The 18,048-nt window shown below is 28.5% G+C and overlaps 1 protein-coding gene across 3 annotated transcripts in view; it reads right to left on the bottom strand.

Annotated features, from left to right (window-relative positions):
* Positions 1–634: 634 nt before the first annotated feature.
* Positions 635–18,048, bottom strand: part of LOC147079106 (alkylglycerol monooxygenase-like) — a 110,839-nt gene continuing 93,425 nt past the window's right edge. For all 3 annotated transcript variants that reach the window (XM_085953447.1, XM_085953448.1, XM_085953451.1), the window contains exons 9-10: positions 16,874–16,987; positions 635–1,191 (exon numbers count right to left, since the gene is read on the bottom strand). In XM_085953447.1, coding sequence (XP_085809573.1) covers positions 919–1,191; positions 16,874–16,987 — 387 coding nt within the window. In that variant the 3' untranslated portion in view covers positions 635–918. The remainder of the gene's footprint in view (positions 1,192–16,873; positions 16,988–18,048) is intronic.

Here is an 18,048-nt window from a genome sequence, read left to right as displayed (position 1 = left end):
TATTTTATAGCTAAAAATGTTAGTGTTGATTTAAATATAGGATTTACGGTATCAGACCAAAAACAACTGAAAATTTTGGCAAAAAAGGACATTCAATAAATTCCACATTCAACAATATCTACTTTCTTGATTTAAAATTTAGTATATTTACTAAATATGTTTATATTATACATATTACTTTAGAAGTCAAAATATTTAACGGATAACCTGGAATTCGGGATGGCAAACCCTGATTGTCACTGGTTAGAATTAATAAAAAAAATATGAAAATAAAATGAATCATCCGTACATAATTCTAATTCAAATAATTTATTTTAAAAATAGAAGATATAATCTATATTTGTGTTTTCGTGCAAAATGTATACAAAATAGTGATGGAAGTTTTATTCAAGCCATTGCTGTTGTGCCAAAAGGGTATATTTTTACGATATTTGATCTTAGCTTTCGAAGATATCTACTGCGTGAAATATATAATAACATACTTACAAGTTATAATATGTATTAAGGCACCATTATTTCTCGAGATATTTATGACTTCATGACATTAAAAATGACTAACTTACGTAAAGCTACCCATAAACATCGGTCTAAAAATTTCACACACATAAGGCATTGATTTGAATCATTTTTTTTTATAATTTAACAGTCCAGTTTTCAATCAGACTTTGATAATAATATGATATTATATCTTATTATTACTACAAAGTAATTACCATACATCATCAGTACTTATGTCAATTTTATTATTGTAAGATAATATTGACGCAAATATACTCTTATATATAGCTCTACATAGTCACTTATTATGACCAATGCTATATATTATTCATATACATATATTCAAAAGCACTCAGTAAACTTTAAATACTACAAGGTGTAGCAATAATCATACTAAAACCAAATTGATTTAAATATATTTTAAGATGTTTTCTTTTTCTCTTTGATTTCCATAACATTGAACCCGTATAAACACCACCAAACAGCTGAAGTGATGTAAAATAACTGCAAAGGTATCATCAAAGTTTTATCCCAACCCGACGCCATATATCTTTGTGACATAAAAGCTAAGACAACGCATCTTAAAAGCTCCAGAAACACAGCACCCGGTCGTCTATCAAACATCATGCCAATGGTTGATAGTGAGGCTATAATGTAAATCACGAAACCTATGACGGACAGTTGACTCATTCCCTGAAACAAAATAAATAATATCATTAGATTACACTAATAATAGTGATAAATTGACAACAAGGGGATTGTTTTTATAACAATTAACAAAGAATATTTTTTCAGTCAGTACTTTTAACCGACGAAAGATTTCCTTTGGAAGTTTACGTGCCAATATAAATCATATTTTATAACCTTACATTTTTTCAGTATTTTTTTTGAACTGTAAAAATATTTTTGAGGTAATAATATTTATTAAATGGCCATAAAATTTGGATATCGTATCAAATTTAGATAAAAAAAATATTCTAATTAATTCTTTAGTTACAAACTCGAATATTACAATTAATTTCACAGAATATATTTAACTAAAAGGGCCCACATGCGCCATGTAGGTTCGAATGGAGATTTTATGGTATTTTCAGAGAATTGGCTTGGACATTCCTTAAATGTTATAGATAATCTATTTATATAATTTTGAAGCTTTTTTATCCTTTATATTTATTTCAAACATTTGATAACTGCATAAAGTATTTCTATTACATAAAATAGTATTCTTTTAAACCTCTCGATGTTAGATATAATGTTTAAGAATATAGTCATATTTCAGTATATCCATGTGCAGAGGTGTTAAGATTTTTTAGATTTATTAATTTGTAAACTCATTAGTAAAATTATTGTTAAGATTATATAGTGAAATATTTACGATAAAAAAATATATTTATAATCTGTGTGATCCCAAATTTGACAAGAATAAGGCATTTTATTATTCACAAAATATGCACGATTAACACATTTGAAGATTGGCATTTCATTCCAGCATTCCATTTAAGAGGAATATAATTTAGTTGGTGACCACTGAATTCTAAAAATAGGTTATTTATTCAATCATCTATTGCCAAGTTTCTTGGGAGAGCTTCTCTACCAAACTACGGCGCGATATAGCTTTCAATATCGAAGGCATTTCGATCAACCACTTAAATTGTACTTTGCATGTTTATTGATTTTCCCAGACAATTTACATTTTCCGCAGACGCCTTGCATTTTCATCCGATAATTGCATAGTTTTTTTTAATCGAGTTTTCTGTGAAACCTTACTTTAGCTAAAACTATAATTCAATTAATGCAAATAAAATGATACGAAATTTCCATAATGATAATGATGATGCACTGAAATCGATAATTTGTTTTCAATGAATAGAGGAGTTCAAAAATGTGATCTAACTTAGACTAGGGAGTGACATTTTAGTGACGATTGGAATATGGAGATCTAAAACACTAAAAATCAGGAGACGTAAATAATCCTAAGTAACTTTGATTCCTAGACAGGTTTAAGGTAAATATATTTAAAATTTTCTACTACCTTTACCAGATTTTCATTTAAGAATAACGCATACATATCTCAGTGAATAAACTCAAAATACTCACAGGAAAACGAAGATAAATATTATTACGTAATCATAATATGTGTGAACAATCTTTTGAAAACAATGTAGGTAAAACATAATACTCGTAGAACAAAATACTCGTTAAAATTTTCAACAATGAAAAGTACATTCATTATAAACTTCACATTTTGCTTATCGGTTCAACTTTATGACTCTCCTGTTATTCCGGTAGTAAATTTACCTTAGCATGTGTTTATTACTAGGGATGGTTAAATTCTCTGAACTATGTATGTATTCAATAATAATTTGGTAACAGTGGTTTAGTTAGGGGAAAACACTAATTGAATTAATCAGTGATTTTAATGTGGAAGATAATTTATTTAGTTACCGTATTATTAAAATTACAATAAGATACAGTTTTTTACTTTATTAATGGAACTCTTTGAGGAAAGAAATTTTATTAAATATAATAAAAGAAAACATGTATGGTGAGCATATCACTCAGCAATACAAATATGATACACTTGATTCATGTTTTGTTTTCAAAACAAATCGGAGTTGCGGAAGCGTTCAATGATGACTAGTATGATTTAGTTACTTAAATAAACAGTTAATCTTGTAATGTTTTGGTTTATTTAAATATTGAAAGAAAGTTGAAAAGAACTCACGCCCGACTCGCCACTTGATACAGTCACTCGACCACTGTCAATCTGTCATTCGCTCTGAGTATTATCGTTAACAGTAGAGTGGTAGTCGTCGCAACCGGATCGCGGCTCGGTCTGAGCACGAGCTCACCGCGATTATTCTGTACCGTTAATCTTTACTTCTACCCTTTGTAACTCTCCATCAATATAACAAACGCTACATCCATCTATACCGTTGCTGTCTTAACCAACTCACCTGTCTACACCCTCATACGATTCCTAAACATGTAGTACTTATTACACATAAATTTAATAGCAATCAGTATCAGTTTTGTCCGTACCAATAGAATATTGTCAACAATTACTGATACAACGTTCCTTAAAGGATTCACTTTGTACAAGATTCCTTAGGTGTTTTCAACTGAAGTTCATGAATATAATAAAATAATTAGGTATTAACATTGATTAATATTTTCATGAGATGCGATTGTATACATATATAAAACACAACTTATCAAAATCAAGAAAACTACTTTAAAGAACTACCTATCACTTAATTCTACCCCCGATGCTATTTTTATGAAATCGATTATTTTTTTTTAAATAAGTATTAATAATACCGACGCCAACAGCTTATAAATTAATTTACGTTGCCTCATCTCTACTACTATGTCCGCATACACAAAACTTATGTCCAAACAAAGGGTTTATTTAGGTACGTTCTCGGCCAGTGGGTGTGTATTTTCTTTTGTGCTTGCTATGAATACTTTAACGTTTATATATACATAGGTACATATACTGTATACGTTTGACAAGGCTTTGAGGTGTGCCATAAATTACTGCGACTACAAATTATAACAATTTAGTACATTTATAACTTTCATACGAATTTCGTGTCACGTGTCATACTCGCAACCCAAAAACTTATTTAAAATATTATACTCCTATATTTTTCTTATAATCAGATAGATATTTATTTTCAAAAACCGTATCTTCGTAATAAATTAAACATCTACGTATGGTAAATGGCGTATTTGTGTTTGAAGCGTTCGCTTTGACACTGTTTCCTTTCTTCACTATATTGTATTTTTAAATTAAAATAATATACCAATTTTTATTAGATAATAAACTCTTTGAAACAATAATTATTCTAAACAAAAGAATATTATTTCAAATAATTTATGGAAGTTATCAAGTTTTTTTCCAACGTATGTTTTGATTGGTTTTAAAAGTTTGATAGACAAAAAAGTTGTACAGATTTCTATGAAATATGTAATATATATTTTAATCAATAATAATTGTATTCGCCCACGATGGCCGAGTGGCTTAAGCGTCGTGGGTTCCAGATTCGAATCCTGGGTCTGTCACAAACACATATTGTTTTTCAATTTGTGTTCGAGTCAGAGTATGGACCTAAAAGGTATAGCAAGTGGCTAACATACATTTCTCGTAAAAACAAAAATATTTTAATACAAACATCAACTCCGTGGAGGCACATATGACATTATTAGGATCGGACATGCTAAAAAAAATATTGCTATGTGACCTGATTTATTCTAAATAATGTCACATTTTAATAATAAATTGAATAATAATTAATTCGAACCATTAATTTGATATAGAAAAGTATGGTGAACTATGGTATTTCAATCAGCATTTAAATAGTAATATAATTAAACTCAGAAAGCTACGTATTATTAAGGTGATACGTCCGTGAAACGGTAAATAATTTTCAACTATAGGCGCGACGAAATTTTGGACACGCTCGCATTCTGAGAGAGAACGTCGACCTGGAAACACGTCACTTTGTTTCGTGATGGCGATGGACGTATTAATTCTTAAATCATGTAAAGATGACTAAAAACGTTACCCATTTATTTTAAAAAGAAAACATGTCAATAAATATATTATTATTGTTACTAATAGAACAATAAATAGAACATAAAATGGACGTATGTTGGATTTATATGACAAATTATATTTCGTTTGGCATGCGTCATTTGCACCCGCGACCCGCAATCCGTGCATTGCCTAGCCACTTAGACCATGCCTCAACTGAGGTACAGCCTTAATAATATAATATTATGTAGTAGAAGCTTTATAAATCGAATTCATAAGGTTATAAAGTTAAATGGTTTAATTAAATTGTATGGACAGTTTAATTAAATATTTTTATTTATGTATAATCAGTAAAGATTTATTGATTTTAATTAAAATATAATTAGAACTTCAGCCCAAATGTTTAAAACAGGAAATTAATATTGTCATTTGAATTCATTATACGCACTCTAAAATCTTGATTATTTACTGCAAACATATTACCACATTGTATTCGAAGTTAATCAATACTACCACTACCACCGGAATTCATAATTTAGTGCTGCGGCCGAACCTTATAGATAGTCTCGATGTCTCGATTATACGAATAGCGCGTGTATTTTTCAATATCTTCGCTATGTTTATTTATATTTAGAATGCGTCCAATAGACTTGAATAATCCAGATATTTAATTTCAGTGATATAGATCTCACTTTCTCACTGTTCGATTTAAATAAGTACCTACAAAAATAAACTTATTTTCCATCACTAGTTATATTTTAGAGTTTTTTTTTTAGTTATTATTTGATTTGTCTACAAGTTAAGGTAAACGTAAATTAATAATATCATGTATGTAAACGTTTGCAATCGAGGTTTCGCTATTTATATTTTTGTAATTTAAAATACTCTTTTAATAAGAAATTTTCACTGCTGGTAGGTTTTAAAGTAATAAATTTATTATCAACATATTTCCCTTATACAAGTTTTCCTACCAACCTTTTCAACAGCAACAACAAAAAACATTATGAAGTATTTAAATGTTCAGGAAAATGCCTAAGCATTGCGCATAAAAAGCAAGTGCCCGGCTTAGAAGGCTTAAGCCTCAGCCAGTCCATTTCAGATCCAGGTGGAATAAGCCACTTTGCATACTTACCAACGTAAAGCTGATGAGGATTAGACATGGATTAGAATAATGTTTGTGCTTAATATTTTGTAAAAGATATCCAGCTTTAATTCCAATGGTAAATTAGGACTACTAAGCAACAGAATGTATTTTTACTGTAATGTAAAACCATTTTTCATTGTATTTTCATGATTTTTATATCCTAATATATCAGTGACGAGGGGTGGAGGTGGGCTGAACCCTTTAAATGCGGGTAGGTATTGGAATGGTGGTACCTGTGCGGGCCACGAATTTATATGAAAAAAATAAAACCTTAGAAACATCATTATTTCGAAATTTATTAAAAGTATAGCATACAAACTAGTATATCGGTTAAGAATGTCACCATGGTTACAAGAGATGGCAGTATATGGTGTACAATATATTAATTTCTTTCAAACAACCGGCCGGAGCTAGTATAGTGAGTGTAAAATACAGCGTGACTACACAAACGTTTTCTATAGCCGGCCTTGCATGCACGGATTTCTAGAGCGCATAAACGCAACATAATAAATAATGCAGACATAAATGATGCACACTAAACTTTGTCAGTCATACTTATTTGTTTTCATTGAACCAAGAAAATTGTTTACAAACAGTGCTAGTTAGTTTTTAAAATTCAAGTAAACTCTACCTAATCCAAACCATAATAATTTAGGTATGCTATGGGCGATTCGATAAAAATAGTGTACACTTTTTTGGTTATACTTATTTGTTTTCATTTAATTAAAAATACATATTGCAGATGGTGTTGGTTAGTTTTTTTTAAATTCATTTAGCCCTGCCTAAACCAAACTATATTGATCAAAAATATTCTTCTACCTATAAAATATCTAAAAATTTATGTATGATTTAATGGCATAATTTTATAAATTCCATAGATAAATGAATATTTTTTGAATAATATTTGTTATGGATTGGATTATACAGGGTTTAGTTGAATTTTAAAAACTAACAAACACTATTTATACATTGTAGTCTTCGTTAAATAAAAACAATAGCAATATCAATAGAAAAACAATAGCATACCTCTACCCTTCACCACTGTAATCTCATATATAAAAATCAATATTTGTTTGTTTGTTTGTTTGTTCGTATTTTATGCGCTGCCATACCGTTCATCCGATTGCAATAAAACTTTGTCAACTTATTGCTTGCACTTGCGCTGAGTATAGGCTTTATCTTATATATAAAAATAAATGAATGTCTGTCTGTCTGTTTGTCTGTCTGTCTGTCTGTCTGTCTGTCCCGTATGCGTTCCTATACCATTCATCCGATTGCGATGAAATTTTGGTAAGTGGTTGTATGCACACCCGCAAAGGTTTCAGAATTAGAAAAATCATCAACTTCTTCTTCTTCTTCATTCTATTTTCTTTTATTCGTATGGTTCCTATACCATTCGTCCGATTGCGATGAAACTTTTGTCAGTTATTATACGCACGCCCGCAAAGGTTTCTAAATAGAAAAACCATCTTCTTCTTCTTCGTTATACCTTCTTTTATTCGTATGGTTTCTATACCATTCATCCGATTGCGATGAAACATTCGTCAGTTGTTGTGGTAACACCCGCAGAGGTTTTTAAATTAGTACAACCATCTTTTTCTTCTTCATTCTATCTTCTTTTATTTGTATGTGTTCCTATTTCATTCATCCGATTGCAATAACATGTTGATCAAGTGTTGTGCTCACGCCCGCAAAGGTTTCTGAATTGATACAATGATTTTCTTCTTCTTTTATGTATCTTTACATTCTTATACCATTCATCCGATTGCGATGAAATTTTGACCAGTTGTTTTGCGCACGACCACGAAGGTTTTTAAATTAGTACAACCATCTTCTTTTTCTATTCGTATGCGTTCCTATACCATTCATCCGATTGCGACGAAACTTTTGTCAGTTGCTGTGCGCACACCTGCGAAGGTTTCTAAATTAGTATTACATCAAATACAAAGTTTGTTGTTTGTTTGTTCCATCCAATTTTGATTTTTTTTTACTACATATTAATAACATTAATAACGTTTTCATATTTTGGATTCGATTTTAATTTAGTGTTCTTTTATTTGACCTTTACTCCTATTAGTTATTACTTTTATTGTATTACACAGATATTTTAATATTAAAAAAATAATTACCTCTTATTATTTTTTTAAATATCTAAGATAAATATAACCACGAAGCGACCCTGTGCGAAGCTGGGTACTTCAGCTAGTATTTAATAATATAAAGTTACAAATAATAGAATTGGCGGAATTATTTAATATTATACAGACGTAGAATTATAGATGCGTTTAAAAATTAATAAATATAAAAAATCTTCACTGCACATGGATGTACTGAAATATGACTATATTCTAAAACATTAGATCAAGAGATTAAAATCATACTATTGTATGTAATAAAAATACTTTTGTGCAGTCATCAAATGTTTAAAATAAATATAAAGGATAATAAGGCTTCAAAATTATATAAATAGATTATCTACAACGTTTGAGGAATATCCAGGTTTATGCTCTGAAAATACCACAAAAGCTCCATTTTGACCTACGTGGCGCATGTGGGCCAAAACACTTTTAGGATTTATTTCATCTATATTCTCAAAAAGTTTATTTATCGTACACAATATATAATGCACTTTTCTTAATTTAAAAATATGTTTAACTAGAAAAAGCATCAGAAACCTATTACCACAAAAAAAATTTAACTGAGTGAGAATCGAACATATGTATTTCGCTATTCACTTGGTAGGTACTACGAATAATTACCCGAGATGATTTAAAATGGCAACATTCTTGTATAATTAATAATAATAAAAGGTAATAACATAATTGAGACAATACACAAAATATAGGAATGCAATATTTTCTATGACAAAAAAACCTCTCGCTTTTAAATCTTAAAAATTTAAATTCTCAATTGAGAGAGAAAAATATAACTATCCAATTCATTGTAGTTTTGTTATTATTTTATATCAAATTGACTGATTTTACCAAAAATAGATAATAATAAAAAATTACTTCGTGCATACGTTTATATTATACAAGGATAAATTAAAATTAAATACTTTCTAAGGTAAATAAAGAAAAATACGTTGTCACAACAAAAATCTGCTTATGTATTATATAAGGAAATAATATAGCGAGAATATCTAAAAAAACGTATAAGAAAAAATTGGAGACAGGAAAATACGTTAAGCTCATCTCAATTCTAGTTACCAAAAATATGAAAATTTGTTTCTAAAATGTGCGTAACCTAGCAAATATGGCATCGAAAATCTAATAACTCCCATAATATAACATTTTTGGTATAAAATATATTATATTCAGCAACATATTATACTGAAATATTTTACATTCTTGGCTCCATAATTGAATTACGTTTTCGACCTCGATAAGTATATTTCTGTTATGAAAAATAATATTAATATATTACAAGATAAAAATAGCGTTATATATACAACGTTTTTAAATTTTCTGTTGAATCATATAAAGTTGACTTGCCTAGCTTAAACGATCAAAAAAATTATACTTGATAGAAATAATACTGAAATGTCATTTTGACATGTCATATTGATTTCCATAGTATCGCACGTATATATTAATAATTTAGTTGCTAGAACCCCAGACCCCAGCAACCAATAATTATTTCAAAATGACTTTTCTTATAAAACAGAATTAACTGAAAATGAATTCAATTCTAGTTAAAGAAGATTAAAAGTATTTAAAAATTCATTGGCATCGTGTTCTTATATATTCTAAAAGTTTCAAATGTCTAACTAGTCGGGAAGTTAGTTAAAAATCGATTGCAAGATTTGTACCGGACAAAGAACCATCGGACAAAGAAGAATACGAGCTAAGAAAAACGTTGTACAATTTTATTACTTATATTCGTACCTTGGACATAATAATAATGTTCGTGATCGTTCAAGAGTGTCTAATATTAAAGTTTTTTCCTAGTTCTCCGCTTACGTAAATAATACCAAATAATAATTTTCGACATACTAAATCTGAACTAATCGTAAATTTATATCGTTACATTCGTGATTGGATAAATATGTATAGCAATAGCTTTTTTACAAGTTTAATCATAAAATAAATACTATCCACAAAAGGTACTTGATGGAATTTAAATTTAAATTTTAATGGATCTAAGTTTTATACTATTCCATTTGAGTCGTTTTTTGCGACCCGGGTTTGGCCTTTCGGCATCTTCAGGTACTGTATACACTCATCAAAAGGCAAATACATACGGATAATGAATACTACTAACTCTAACTTATATAACAAATCAATACAATGAAGTAGATAAAAACTGTATCACCTACCTATTAGGTCAAAGATCACAATAAAAAATATAACAAACAAATTATGAATAGTTGAAGTATTTGTAAAAAGTTATCATTAAAGTTATCATTAATAATACATTCGATTAGCGTATAATAAATCCTTAAAACCTAATAATAGATCATTAGTAATTATAAACAATAAAAATAATACACTCAATAGGTGTAAAATATTGTCCATTCTGGGAACAATGGTACCATATTGGGAATTAATATACTGAACTAATGAGATATATCTATGATATCAGTCTTTCGAATTTATTAATTACACAATTAATATTTTTAAACGATACCTACTTTTTTTATAATATGTTTTAAATATAACAAATCCACAAATAAACCCACCTAATAAAATATATATTTGTATGTGCACGTATACATACCTACATCCACATACTTACATGCATATTATATTGCATAATATGCAAAAACACTACTACAAATGGAATAGTACAAAACTTAAATCCATTAGAATTTATAATCATAAAGTTGTTTGGTCAGATATTGGGATTTTTATTATCGTATTTTCAATAAAAAAAATGTAAAAATGCAGTGTTTAGTTTAAGTCGTCAACTTGAACGCAGCTTAATATATTATGATTGATAAAAATAACGAAATCTCCAAAAAATACAAGAAATGATTTTTTTTCGGTCAGATTGCAATAATAATGTCTCAGCGATCTACTCTATAAATCAATATTATTACATAACATAAGACTATTAAATTTCTTTCTCTGTTATTTCATACACATTTTTATTTAAGCATGGATTTCAAAAAGCATTAAATACACATTTTATTTTTAAGAAACGAAATTTAAGAGTCAAAATAGTATTTAAATTAATTATAAAGAATATAGTTATTCTGTTGAAAATCGTTAAACGTCTACTACACATACAGTGGGAATGGGTTAATTTTTTTCATTTCAGTGGAGTATAGTCAAAGTTTCTTTAAATAGTATTACTTAAACTGCCACCTGTGACAATTGATTAAACCCATCAACATTTTATTAACACTTAGAAAGCTTTCATCTGTAAATATTAATACGTCTCGAAAGTTTTCCATAACTTCATAACGGTGTGTACTTTTCCAATTTTCTAAAAGTGAAATTTCGCAAAATCATCAGTCTTTCGTAAACAGTACTTATTAACACGTGCGCCAAGGCTTAAATTGTCAGCACCGACGAAAGTTTCGCTTAAACATTAACGAGGGAAACTACTTTCTTACCGACTGAAGATTTTAGTGAAGAAGGGAAATGCGCGAAGTAGAAAATAGAGTAAATACGCGATGAAAATGACAAATATATTAATACCATAAAGGGACCGTGATACGCTGTTATTTAAAGATTATATATTCGCGGAAAAATACTCTATTTATGGCGTTTAATTTAGTAAGACATATTAAGTGAAGTATCGTTAGATTAGTATTATAAGAAATTACAATATACACGTGCAATATAATATAGGTTATTTTCCGCAATACAATTATTTATTTCAACATTTGATAATCTTGAACACTGTTATAATATACACAATATAGATAAAAATTTAAACACACAATATAATATATGAAGATTGAATATTTTTATACCTGTTTAAAAATCGGAGGTATTAAATAATGCGTCCAAATTATACGACGCCTTGATTAGCAAGCACTAGGGATTGCAATACCGGTATTAAAAAACCGGTATTCAATTATTTATCTATACCAAAATACCGGTTTCAAAAATCCAAAATACCGGTATTATCGGTATTAAAAAAGCTTATGTTTTTCTAAAATGAATTTAATGTTATTTTTCATTACTAATTACTATTTATTGTATATTAAATTAAACGTATAAGTTTTATGATGTCGGAACGCAAAATATATTGACTTGAACCACAAAAAGCTAAATAAAATTAAAACAAAATCCCTCAAACACACTTATGGAATCGTCGCGATAAATATGCTTCGAAAAAGAAATTATTTTTGGCAAACATTTCCAATTAATCTATAACTCACTTCATACATCCAACAAACGTAACGAATTTGAGAGAGATTTTTTCATATCTACCCATAGTATTTGTAAAAATTAGCAGTTCTATAATATTATGATCAAAACATATTGATAAAGGTCAACATCATAAATGTAGGTAGTTACTTTAGGTTGCCATAAAATAATGTTTTAAATAAATTTAAATAGTTCTATTTATCGATAGGTACTACTTTTTTTCTATAATTTGTTTTGACAAATACCGGTATTAATACCGGTATTCAATAATAAATACCCAAATTCCGGTATTGATATATTATTCATTAGGCATTGCAATCCCTAGCAAGCACGCTCCCAGATCGAATCGAAATAAAAATTTAAGGTAAATAATTAATTTGTCTAATATTAGGTATATTATACTGCTTCATCGACTGGTGTTTTTTGGGACTTTATTATCACAATATATTGAAAATCTGATTACTGATATGTTCTGATAAGTTTTATGTATTCTAAATAAATACATATTATTTTTCATAGTAAATATTTATTGTTTAATACATAAAATAAATCGTTGGAATATTTATGATTTATTGGGCTAAATTATAATGACTAGTGGTCGATCTTTTATAAATCCTTTAATCCAGAGGATATATTATTCAGAACCCATTGTTTGGTATGTACCTATTATATGTATCATAACCGTGTATATTATAGTGATTAATTATTTATGAACTATATAATATATAATTCAAAATATGTTTGTTTGATTTTCTTTTCTACTTGGTCTCAACGCTCGAAACTGACATTCAAATTACCTTTCCTTCCAACCAGATTTTTTTTCATTCGGATATTATGTTACATATATTTGAATATTGAAGAATGTAATTATTATTGTTTTTTTAATAAAACGACCTTACCGAAAGTCGGGTAAATCAGATAGTTATAATATTACATTTAATCAATAAAGTAATATTTTAAATAAAACAGTATTAAAATAGTTATTTCAAATACGTATAAGACCTTTGACAGGTCGTGAAAATCGGTTAACCTCAAAATGAGTCTGAAGGGTGTAGTTTGTTTGTTTACAGGCAGGTTTGCTACTATCGTTCTACTGTACAAGCGCATATATTGCACAATTGTCGCGTGAAAATTCAGAAGTTTCTAAACTTTTTTGATTCATGCACGCAATCCTGCAACTTGCGCGATAATGCATGATTACACGTGCATTTTTTGTTATGGCCGCGATGTACTGTCAGCAGTAAATACATGCACGTTTAAACGTGGTATATTACTATATTTAAAATTGCAAGTATCAGTTTCCAATGATCGATGCTCGCGAGAGCTTTTCAAAAGAAAATCATAAAATATAGGTATCATATCAAAAGAAAGTATCAAAGTATCAAAATATTTTTGATATCCGGAAGAATAGAGATAAAGTTTAATCATTACCTATATCTATAAAACATTTTTAGAATTATGTAATTTGAATTTAATGATAACTATCGCAATCTATTGATTTTATAAATATAAAAAAAATACTGAAACAATAAACCGAGTAATAATTAGGAATTGAAACATTGACGATAGTATAACCTTACCCGAGATTTATATTTCTTTATAAATACCTATATCTGAAAGCAACAGTGGGATTAATCAAAAATACTTATTTCAAGATAATTGAACTTCAACGTTTGTGTCATACAATAAAATAGTTAACTACTTATATGTTTATTTTGTTTGTTCTGGAGTTTATAATATATGATAGTAGTTTGATTTTTTTTGTATCATTATTAACTGTAGATTTTCTCAGTTATCCTACTGTTGCTTTTAAGAAATATGACAATTTTAATAAATGTAATAGTGACATTTTTATTTTAAATGAGGTATTACATTTTGTTTTAAATCTTTATGTAGATATAGATTTCAGCAATCAATTTGAATACTTATCACAAAAATGACTTTTTTCTGTTTTTGACTGTTTTCATTTTAACCCATTGTTGCTTTCATATAGTTTTTTAAACACAAATCATTAGGTTACAAGACGTAATCTACTGTAACTTATATTTTAGGTTTTTTGTTAGCTTAATAATGGTTATTTTTTATAGAAACCACAACGTCTGTATAGTAAAAAAAAAAATTTTGAAAATATTTAAATATTTAAAGCAGAACAATGCTGGCGTCGCAAATATTTATCTGTCAATGGAAAAGTTTAAATGAAATTTTAAGTAAAGAGCCTGGTCAAAACACAACACAACTTTAATACCAAAAGTTATTTACCTGCGTAACTTTTGTTTATGAAATGATGTTTTGTGGTCATTCTCAAAATAAAATAAATATACTGTGATGCATACTCGAAATGGTTAAAATTAGCAAAGCATTACATGGCATTTCCATTAGGATTAAACTTTAGGTTTTTGCTAAATAGTATATATCTTCATACAGAATAGAGGTTTTCCATGTTCATATAATATAACATAGAAGCCTATGACGGTATAATTCATGTCTATATTAGCATACAAGGGAAAAGGTAGTAATCTAATAAATTTATGTGCCGTATATCACGTTTCCGAGAATTTAATTAATAATATCGAAGGTAATAGTATTCCGTGAAAATATGTAGATGACGGCTTGAAGAACTTTAGAAATAAAGTTTTTATAGAATATAGGTATGTGTGTTATTGGTTTATTTCAATTAAATATGAATATTCTGAATAAAAAAATGAAATAACTTTTATAAATGGTGAAGAAGGTATATGAACATCTATATATCGTCTCTCTTCTGGCAGAACACACTAACTGGAGTATACTAATTTTGAGTAATTTGGCTTCGAAGTTGTTAAAATGTTTGAAATGGTCTATCATGTGAGTTTATTGTGTAATCGTAAAAAGGATGACTTTAAAATAAAGACTGTTTATTTATTAAGAAGGTTTCCAAACGGTAAAGTTTGAAATAAGGAACATTTTGATACTAACTCAATATGTCATTTTTTCGAATTAGTGTCTTCTGTCAGATCAGTGACGATATTGTTAGTTATCTTAAGAGATATTGTAGAACTGGCAAAAGAATTAGGAAAATTCTTGAAAATATTATGTACCGGGTGCGATTATGAATCTGGATTCACGTCTACTGTATGTCAGGCAAGTGTTTTTATCACCTAAGCTACCGATTTGAGTCACTACAACAGTAGGCCATTGATTTCGTAGTAGACAGTTTGGCTGCAAAGTTTTAGCGACGATCTGCGGAATCAATTGTTTGGTATGTACCTATTATATGTATCATAACCGTGTATATTATAGTGATTGATTATTTATGAACTATATAATATATAATTCAAAATATGTTTGTTTGATTTTCTTTTCTACTTGGTCTCAAACGCTCCCAACTGACATTCAGATTACCTTTCCTTCCAATTCCAATTTTGAATTTTCACGACAGATAAAGTTTTCATATTCGATTTTTGTCATCACAATTTGGCTGCAGAGTTTTAGCGACGATCTGCGGAACTAAAAACTCTCCGCTTTTTGACGTACGTAATAATTATATGGCCAATTAATTGAGTTGGAATTCACAATATGTGTATTATGCCTAGTCGTGGGGTTTGAAATCGTCATCTGCGAGTGATGTGTTCACTAATTTATTGCCGGCATTAAAATTTGTAAAATGAAGTGTTTATCTAGAAAAATATATATTTTTTGTTTAGATCATCTCTTGATAATTGCCTCTGCAATGAGCGCGAAACGTCGAGGAAAGAAGAAAGAAGTACACAAGATGGAAACTCAAAAATTTATTACGATAAAAGAACAACCGTGAAAGTCTCAAACATTATTAAGACGATGAAATTTACCATGTATAACGTACATATTTATCTAATTAAAATATACCTAAATAACCATTTCTTTTATTAAACGAAAAATTCACAAGATTTGAGAATGTAACATTCTATAATATATTGTACATACGTAACTTGAAAACACCTCAGATATATACCGACTAGAAAAAATCTCTTTTTAAAAAAATAATATGACATCTGATAAGATTTGAACCTGTATAACCACTGAAATCGAACTTAACCAAGCTTCATGTAAGAACTACTAGTTAAAATTATCGTAATTAAGGAGGATGGCCGTAGCTTTATAGTTCAAGCACATTAGCGCGATTTCAGTAGTAAAGAGGTTTATATCCCATAGAGTATCGTATTTTCTTCAAAAAAACATTTTGTTGACGAAAAAAATTTTGTTGAAAAAAACGTTGGTATATTATATTTGAGGTGTTTTCAAGTTATTTATGTTTAAAATATAGGTACCTATATAATATTGGCAAATCTTATTATTTATAGTGTATAATATAATAAAAATAAGAAAATATTATTATTTATATTTACTCACCATATGCCTCAGTGCCAGTTCTTGGAAGCCATATACCACAACACAAAAATGCGCCAATAAGTAGAAGTTGTACCATGTTGGTAAAGCTACGTCGTATTTTTCCCGGTATCTTATCTGCAAAAATAAAAGAAAAATTCTATAGCAAAAATTTATTCCAAAGGCGAACAGATTATCAGGCTTTTCTATAGTAGCTTATTTTTATAAAATTTGTATTTCATGAAATACGAGCTGCATCCGCAAACGAAACACTAAAGAAATAATAATTGCTCTTCACCGAACAAAAGCATTGTTAACTGAATATTAAAAATATGCAATATAAACTCCAATTAAATACCATGTAATAAACAGAACGATAAGTTCTTTTAATTAGTTTTTACAGTACTTTTGATATCAAACTGTCATTTTGTTTTACATATATAAGTAAACCATAGGTGTGTCCAAACGTTTGACTACGCTTATCACATTGAATGAATATAAATTCTCCTGGTGAGCTTAACGTTGTATACATTTTTTATTACCACGTTTTTATTAGCTCGTATTCTTGTTTGTCCGGTACAGATTTTTTCTTGTTTGTCCAAGATTTTTATTGAACAATTGAAGATTTTTAACTAATTTCCCGACTAGCCAAACATTTGAAACTTTTAGAATATATCAGAACACGACGACAATGCATTCTTTTAATACTTTTGGCCATCAGAATTTAATTCATTTTCAGTTAATTCAGTTTTGTATGTTTCGAAAAAAAATCATTAAAAGTGAAACAATATTATTGGTTGCTAATAAACAATTACTAATGTATACGTGCGTTACTATGGAAATCAATATGAAATGTCAAACTGACATTTTAGTATTCTATATTTATTCAGTATTTCTATCAAGTACAAAAAAAGTATTTATTAATACATAGAATTTTCAAGTTTATGTGATTCAACAGAAAATTTAAAAACGTGGTATATAAAAAAATATTTTTATCTGTAAATTATTTATTATTGAAATTGTTTATGTTCAATTTTTGTTGTAACTTTTTCTTCCAAAAAAAAAAAATATTTCACGAGTTCGATTTGCTTTTACGTACAATATTTAAAATCACGCCGATAGACTTTTTCTTGAAAGTATACGGTTCTCAAAAATAAAAGATAAAACTGTGGTTTCACGCTGAGGTTGCATTACTGGCC

The sequence above is a fragment of the Rhyacophila brunnea genome, unplaced genomic scaffold (genome assembly GCF_057557595.1).
Source record: "Rhyacophila brunnea isolate RB1 unplaced genomic scaffold, BYU_Rbru_1.0 scaffold_10, whole genome shotgun sequence".
In the NCBI taxonomy this organism is placed as follows: domain Eukaryota; kingdom Metazoa; phylum Arthropoda; class Insecta; order Trichoptera; family Rhyacophilidae; genus Rhyacophila; species Rhyacophila brunnea.
The sequence above is the reverse complement of the archived record's forward strand: the minus strand, read 5'-3'. Positions and strand labels throughout refer to the sequence as shown.